Genomic DNA, 8,574 nt, shown 5'->3' on the forward strand with positions numbered 1-8,574 from the left:
TAACACACAAGACGAGGATGACGCTCCGAAAATTCGCCCATTAACACGTCGTCTCAGTTACTCCGCAGAACCCGGGTCTTGTTTGATCACGAATAACTTTAACAGACGCCAAAATCGCCTCCGTTTCGCAAAACAACGTTTTACACAAGCTTCGGATTTGGATCCGTTTTCGGGATTTTCACTGTCGGGTTCAGGTAAGGTTGGCGTTTTGTAAGTTCTAAGTTTTTAATACACGTGCACAAAGCTAGAAGCCTCGGCTTCGCACTCAGCTCTGCGTTCCAAAAATACAAAACATTTGGCTCCGGCTTCGGCTTTGCAGTTTCGAGCTTGGAAACTATCTGGTTTGGCTTCGACTTCGGCTTTATTTCATTGTCTCTGCTTTAGATTGGGCTTGACGGCAGAAGCACGGCTTCGTCGTGCGTGCCGGGACCATTGTTTGGCAATACACTGCGGGCGTCCTGCGCCCGCCGTGCTGGGCTTGCCAGCAGCCGTCAGACAGGTTGGGGTTGCCGCCCGGACCTGCCGGCGGCCATCAGACAGGTCGGAGTCGCCGCACGGACCTGCCGTCCTTTTGCCGCCGCCTCCTGCGCCGCACGGATCCTGCCGCCTCCGACCGTCCATTTCTAGAAAAAAATCTGCATTTATGCAGCCTTTTAGTAATTGCACTCACGGTTGAATGGTTACGGGAAGCTGGCTCTTAGGCGTTCAAGATTTGGTGTGCCCAGATGACTTGTCACCATCGACAGCTCTTCTTAGCAGGAGTCTTTCTTGCCCCCCCCCCCCCCGGGGCAGTAGTCCTAGAATGTTCTATTAGTGCTCGTTGATGCATTTGTGTTCGACTGTTGTCACCAATCTTCATTGATGGGATAAGCGACCACTAGGCTGCGGACATAGCCTCGATTCGTCACTGCTGGCTCATCCAACAGCCCTGCCTTCCCCTGCAACTTGTTGACGCTCCTTTCAGGACGCTAATGGGTCATTTGCATAGGCTCTTCTTTGTTTACGAGTATGTTAGGCCTGTTTACCGGTATTGATTAACGAGTGAAAGTATTTGTCATCAATGACTGAAAGACGCATGGGCGAGCCGCGTTATTGTCCGCCGCTGCAGGTCGGCTCGCAATAATACTTGTGTGCACGGCTCCCCCCAGAATGTTTGGGTCTGGTCTGACGGATGGTCTTTGTTCTTGACGAAAAGGCCATAGCTGCTGCTCTGAATTTCCCTCCGTCTGGTTGGTTGAGTTTGCTGTTTTGGCATAGCTCTGCTCGATGAAGAAATGTATCATTTGAAGTGAATTTGTTTGTTCTGTTTTTTCCGCGACGTTAATTTTTTTCCTAATCTTAACACAAGACACCACAGTTGCTTTACGTTGAGATATGATCACGATTTCACTCTGGGGTTTGCTCCAGCCGAACCCCGTTTCTCAGTGTGGGGAAGACTGGAAGTCTTCTGTTAGCCTTACTCCTCGTAGAATCACCAGGAGAAATGAGACATAGATGACATTCTACTATTAGTTTCAATAAAGGTGTGCAGCTGACATATCAGCACATCCATCTCTCTCTCTCTCTCTTTGTATGCATAACGCATCCCGCAAACGCACTTAACAATTGACGTAAAGCTGAAAAGTTTTGAGATGTTTGCGGTTGCAGTTTCAGAAACGTATGATGTCCTAAAATCACGTAACATTGCTATGATGATGCGGTAAGCATTTTGTTTGACTATCCTCGAAGTTTCAAGAGGCTGGTGCAGTTATCTGCAGCTCCAACGAGGGGTAAGGGAGTTTAAGGAGTTTTGTGTATTTGGGCCGTAGGCGTAACGATATATATCGCATCAAGACAGCGAGTTTAACATTTTCTAGCGTTGAGTGCCGGAGGCGACCGTAATGCCGAACCATATCTGCGAGAGCAAAAGGAAACTTGTAGTTGCCATATCGTTTATTATTCGTAGATCGTTTAGCGTGTGGTCGTTATTGTATCGTGATCCGCCCTCGACGTGAGATGACTACACATGCCGACAAAACGGCGTCCGCTTGCCGTGTTACGTACAGTGTTGTTGACTTTTTGCGAAAATCATTTCTGTTGACTTTTTTTTTACTTTTTGTCAAAATCAATTGGAAAATCGTTTTTTTATATGACAATGCTTAGAACAGTAAAGTGTTAATGACATGAGCCTTCAAGACGGTGCCGAGGAGGGATTTATCGGAAAGGCGCCAGGAAATCGGTACGAGTGATTGGTGGGCGGCAAGTAATACAAATAATGATGCACGGTTTAAACATGCTGTTGAGGCACTCAGTGAAAAGTCACAGACAGAACCGCTACGAACCTTAGTGGCGACTCGGCTGTAGCTCGTTAGCAACAGTCCAATGACACGGATAATACGCATGGCGATGTGCTACGGAGCGTTTCAAGCCGATCCACTGATATAATTTCTTGTGTTTCCGTATTGAATCGGCAAGTTCATCGTGGGCTGTCAAGAGGTCGTGGGAAGCTGCAATACGCCTCAGCCATATGAGTATGGAATAAATTCCAGACGAGAGCGATGTTTTTCGAGAGCGAAGACCCGTGTTGACCCTTTCATGTTTACTCTTTGCACGAGAATAAAATGTCAGGAGCGCTTTGCAATCCTTGAACCCATAGCCGCCTGCGGTTTTTCAGCAGTTTAAGGCAGCAATTTAAAGTTTTCTTTTCGTTTCCTCCTTCGGCGAACAGCTGGAGGCCGCATCAAACGCTCCACCAAAAACAGATTAGTTGAATGTGACGACCGTATTTATTACTTATTTGGCGGCTCGTGTCTCATACAGCGAGACGGCGCCCTCTGAGGAAACTGAATCAGTCGAGAGTTATGGTATAAATGCAAGGTTCTCTTCAGCGTTCAGGTAATCCCCTCCGGCTTCCTTGAATCACGTCTGTACCTTTCCAGATTGACTTCAAATTTTCGACTCCTGTTAAATGGCCATCTGTGACTCATTCTGGTGTAACAACGAGGTAAATTTTGATGCCTAGTCGGGTCTTAGAGACATAGCGCCTTTAAGGAAGGCTTGCACGATTTCTGAAGCTTCTGAAGGTAGCAATTCAAAATTTTCTTTCGTTTTTACGGATTCTGTTCGCGTGATATATAGACTGGCTTGACTTCATGCCGATGGGAGTTAGTCATCCGATCAGACTGCATGAGGCCACATTTAAAGGTCGTTGCAGACCCACGTGTATAACCTAATCGAAATGGCTTGTGCTGTTCATTTCTGGAATATTGGCCGGTAAACCGATATATGATGCCAATTTACTGCCACCGTCTGGCTCATCATGCTTCACAACAAGTTTCTAAATGAGTAGAACAGACATTTCGTACAAAACGTCGCATGGGACCCAAATCCCGACCTGGCTCTTATCCTGCATGTGAATCCTGCCCTTAACTATTGTCCTGGTATGATGCCGACGCAAATGAAGGCGGCTCTCGTTTGTTGCCCGGTCGAGAGCTAGGCATCATTAGGACGCCGACTTGACGACGAATGCCACGGCCCACCGAAGCCGTTAGATGATGTAGGGAATCTGTGAGTTGTTATGTAACGCGGGACGTCAACAGTTACTTCACGGTTGTCAGAAGAATGACTCACGCTATCGACTTCGCTAAGGTCCGACAATTGTTAGCCTAATAATATGGGAGGTTAAAGTAATACGTCAAGCTGTCGCCGTTGGCGAAATACCCCGGACGATGCGGGCTACCACGTCTTTAAGCCGCCGGAGCCCTCAGATCGTGTCACGACTAGGAAATAAGTGTCCTAAATAACTGCTTTTATGCACAGCTGGACTGCATTCAAGCCTGGTGAAGTGTCGGCGATATAGGTTCCATATTTATAGAGGTATTTGCCTAGATGATCGCTTCACGCTTTTGCGTGTGATGGTGCGAACGTTGTTGTTTTATCAGCTTCTGCAAAATTTAAACGCTATCGCCCTTAGTTTTCTGCCATAAAACGCACCCCGCAAAGTCCAGGTGGGTGCTTTCAGTGATATTGTGATGGGCATGGATCTGTGTAGTTTTCAACATATTGTAAAGTTATGAGCAGGATTCCGTAGTTGTGCTAAAATCAGCGTCGCGCTTATGCGTCATAATTTTATGTGTGACCATAGCGCGTGTTACATTTGTTCTGTACCTGCTGCGAAAAGTACTGTTACTCTTATCGCGAAAAGGGTAAAAGTATGGTTGTGCTTTTCAGTGCACTGGAAGTTCATTCGGTACAAATAGAGACAACTGAACAACAGTTTAGTATCACGTATTTAGTGCGGACCTCCTCGCTGTGCTCAGATGGCGGCCTGCTGCGCCGGTGATGCCAGCCGAATGGCGTTGGTGGTAATGTCTGGGGCGATACGTGAAACATTAGCCGTGTTGAACCGGGCATTGCCGTCCGCCGGTTGTTTTTTTATTTGGAACCGTGATTTGGGCGCATATTGATTTTTTTCACAACTTCGTGCATGCATTCACCATTTTGTGCCTGGCATGGTAAGTGCGTTAGCCGCAACACCCCAGGCATTGACTTCCTTCTTTTTGAGGTTTTGATTTGGAACCGTGACACGGATGCATGTCCGCATTAGCATGCAACTCAAGCAAATCGAACGGCAGATATTACCAGTGCGTGTCCCATCCCTGCCTTTCAACCTAACCATTCAATTTAACATACGCGAATGTGAAGCTGGCGGTGTCAGGTCAGGTAAAGTCGGTTTGGTGATTTACTCCGCCTTCTTGGTTGCCTTCGACTGCCTCGTCGTGGTCCTGCAAGCGGCGCTGTGGCCTAAGATAGGGGCTTGTTGGTGTGCCACAGGTCGGACAGAGGAGCTGGACGTCATGTTGAAGGGCCACATGGCCCGGCACCCGCTGACACGGCTCGTCCTAGTCGGCTTCTCCATGGGCGGCAACATCGTCACCAAGTACATGGGACAGCCGGCCGGGCGGCGGACGCCCAGCATCATCGGCGCCGTCTCCATCTGCCAGGGATACGACGCCCAGAGGTCAGCCGCTGCGCACGGCGGCGGCGCCGCGGCAAGGGTGCGACACGTTCGAGGATTCCTGCCCGTTACTGCCGTCGACTTTCGAATCGATCTATTTTGTTGGGGTGTGCCTGGGTCAGGAAGGGCAGGACAGCGGCACCAACTTTGCCTGGGGTCAGCTGGCTAGTAGTTGCTAACACGCCGCCTACTTTGTGTGCTGTGCCACGTCTCGAATGGATGGCACTACTGGACAGAATCCGCGTTAGAAGTCGAAGCATGCTTTGGCGCTGGCAGGATGCAGGCCGACTGAAAGCTCAAATTATTGATGCTGTCCGTGTGCTGCATGGTAATGTCCTTTGCCGGACGCCTGTTACGCGGCGCCCATGGCTGAGTCGTGAACCGTCCACCGCTCTCCGCCCTGTGACCTCCATCCCGTGACCTCCGTCCAGTGGCTTTGTCCAATGACCTCTGTCCTGTAACCTCCGTCCACTGAATTGCGTCCCCCGAGCCCCATTCCGTGACCGACGTCCCATGACCTCCTCTCCACGATCTGTGGCCCGTGACATCTGTACCATGGCCTCTGTGCACGACTTCTGTCCCGTGACCTCCGTTTCAAGACCTCTGTCCCGTGACCTCCGCATCATCATCTTCGTACGCGACCTGCGTTCTGTGAACTCCGTCCACTTACCTCGTTCCCCTAACCTCCGCCCTCTGTGACCTGTGACCTCTGTCTCCTTACGTCTATCTTGTTCTGACTTTCGGCCCCTGCTTTCTGTCCCATGCCCTCCGCGACATAGCATTCGTCCCCTCGACTTCATTTCCTGCATGCTGTCCTTCGTCCTATTTGTTCCGTCCTATGTCCCATCCCCTAACGTCCGTGTGTAAATCCCTCCCTACCAGTCGGCCGTCGCTTGACCGCCTCGCGGTCCGTAGGTGTGTGAACGCGCTTCTCTGGTGGCGCGAGTTCCGCCGCTTCTACCTGCACATGATGACGGAGAACATGAAGGCCATCATCATGCGACATCGGGCCGTGCTCTTCACGGATGACGTCAAGGCGCGCTACCAGCTGGACGAGCGCAAGATCTTCATGGCGGCCACCATGACGGAGTTCGACGAGGCGTACACTAGGTGAGTGCTTCACAAATGCCCGTCCCGGATCAGGAGACGGCCCCAAGTAAGGACGAGATGATGGTCACGGTCAGGGTTAAGGGACAGTCCCGTCCCGGATCAGGAGACGGCCCCAAGTAAGGGCGAGGTGGTGGTCACGGTCAGGGTTAAGGGACAGTTCCGTCCCGGATCAGGAGACGGCCCCAAGTAAGGGCGAGGTGATGGTCACGGTCAGGGTTAAGGGACAGTCCCGTCCCGGATCAGGAGACGGCCCCAAGTAAGGGCGAGGTGATGGTCACGGTCAGGGTTAAGGGACAGTCCCGTCCCGGATCAGGAGACGGCCCCAAGTAAGGGCGAGGTGATGGTCACGGTCAGGGTTAAGGGACAGTCCCGTCCCGGATCAGGAGACGGCCCCAAGTAAGGGCGAGGTGATGGTCACGGTCAGGGTTAAGGGACAGTCCCGTCCCGGATCAGGAGACGGCCCCAAGTGAGGGCGGGGTGATGGTCATGGTCAGTTAAGGGACAGTTCCGTGCCGGGTCGAAACGGTCCCGGGTCGGATCAGGAGACGGCCCCAGATAGGGGCGATGTAATGGTCTCGGTCAGGGTTAAGGGACAGTCGCGTGCCGGGTCGGGACAGTCCCGGGTGGGATCAGGAGACGCATCCAGATAAGGGCGATGTGATGGTCTCGGGTCAGGGTTAAGGAACAGTCCCGTGCCGGGTCGGGACGGTCCGGGGTCGGATCAGGAGACGATCCCAGGTAAGGGTTAGGTGATGGTTCCGGGTCATGATCAGGGAACAGGGATCGGGTTCCTTGTGGGGTCGGGCCGGTCCCATGTCGGGTCAGGAGACGGGTCAGATGACGGTTGGGACGGTCCCAAGTCGGGTCAGGGGACGGTCTCGGGCCAGGCCAGGGGACGGTCTCGGGGCGGGTCAGGGGTTGGTCCCGGACCGAGTCAGGGGACGGTCCCGGGCCGGGCCAGGGGAGGGTCCCGGACCGAGTCAGGGGACGGTCCCGGACCGAGTCAGGGGACGGTCCCGTTGCCGGATGAGGGGACGGTCTCGGGCCGGGTCAGGGGACGGTCCCGTTGCCGGATGAGGGGACGGTCTCGGGCCGGGTCAGGGGACGGTCCCGTTGCCGGATGAGGGGACGGTCTCGGGCCGAGTCAGGGGACGGTCTGAGGTAACGCTAAGGGGATGGCCCTGGGTCAGGGTCGGGGACAGTCCCGAACCGGGTCAGGGAACGGGCCCTGGCTAGGGTCACGGGACGACCCTGGCTGGGGTCAAGGGCGGTCCCGGACCTTAGTCAGGGACAGGCGCCGGTTTCAGCACGTGACGTCACATGGTGTGAGTGCGCCAGGCCGGATCTGGGTGGGGTCTCAATCATTGTAGGACGTCATAACGAAGGTCAAACGGACTATGCCGCCGCCTGCCGGTGAGGTTGGCCATGTGAGAAGTGTCCAAGGTGTCGCCAGCCAGCACATGTGTCCTATGAAGCCGTGCGGCTATTACTTCACCATGCCAAATTGCGAGCTGTCGCGAACTCAATCTGTTATTCACGCCCTGATTTATGCGCGGGAAGCTGGCGAGCCGGCTCGGGCAATTTGTGGAAATAGTGGGATGGAGGGAATTATGTGTCCAGTCTTCCACGGGTTGTATTTTATGAAGCTGCCTGTCAATGACCTGGGTGCCCGTGAAAGAAAATTAGCTGTGTGAAACGCAGGTTCTGGCTGGAAACATTACTGTCGTTTTTCCTGCAACTCCTGGTTGCCTTCTGTTGATGTTTGATTTTCATTGATTATTTGCTCATGCATTTAAGATACTGAACTAGAAAGTTCGAGAACATTTCGTTACCAAAATAGCGTAGTCTCGTCTTCGCCCAGTGATTCGACTTTTCTGTTAGACAGTTGCCGGCTTTGCTACCGAAACTTCGGTGCAAACTCCGTACATACTCCCCTGCCGATTCCACGCCCATGTGCCAGAGAAAGAGGGTGGCAGCTGGGTGCATGATCAGCAACTTTGGGTAATTTTCAGAGTGTTTAATACAGCGAGGGACTCATTCTGAGGAAACGTCGTAACGAGTCGTAAAGAGCAAGGTTTTTGTAAGCGATGGTTCACAGTTTGTTAATAGCTGCGTTGTTTTCCCTGGTTTGTAAATTGCCGTACTTTTGAGCCAGCAGACTGCCTGCGGGCATCTCTAGTTGTATCCTCGTCCATCAGCAGCTTACCTGCACGCCAGAACGCCTTAAACGGGTGCTGTCAAGGATATGACCTTGTCATATTCTGATCATGCGTATGAAAGCGTGTGCGTGTGTGCGTGTGTGTGTGCGTGTGTTATTGGGACTCTATGGCGCGCTCAGCTGCTGAGGCTATGTGAAGTCACCAGCCTTTCACCCTGGCACGAAGGGCAGGCGCCACACCTGGTATCCTATACGCGCAGTTTAAAGGGAGTGTCCCACCTTTGGGGCACATTTCAAAAACGTACCCTGG

General features: G+C 52.5%; 1 protein-coding gene across 1 annotated transcript in view; it reads left to right on the plus strand.

Moving 5' to 3' along the window:
* Positions 1–6,262, plus strand: part of LOC119112834 (abhydrolase domain-containing protein 2) — a 28,099-nt gene extending 21,837 nt beyond the window's left edge. Inside the window, exons 5-6 of the mRNA XM_037237119.1 lie at positions 4,813–4,999; positions 5,912–6,262. Of these exons, the coding sequence (XP_037093014.1) occupies positions 4,813–4,999; positions 5,912–6,110 (386 nt within the window). The 3' untranslated portion in view covers positions 6,111–6,262. The remainder of the gene's footprint in view (positions 1–4,812; positions 5,000–5,911) is intronic.
* Positions 6,263–8,574: the final 2,312 nt, after the last annotated feature.

This window comes from Pollicipes pollicipes, unplaced genomic scaffold, assembly GCF_011947565.3.
Source record: "Pollicipes pollicipes isolate AB1234 unplaced genomic scaffold, Ppol_2.1 Scaffold_7261;HRSCAF=8764_pilon_pilon_pilon, whole genome shotgun sequence".
In the NCBI taxonomy this organism is placed as follows: Eukaryota; Metazoa; Arthropoda; class Thecostraca; order Pollicipedomorpha; family Pollicipedidae; genus Pollicipes; species Pollicipes pollicipes.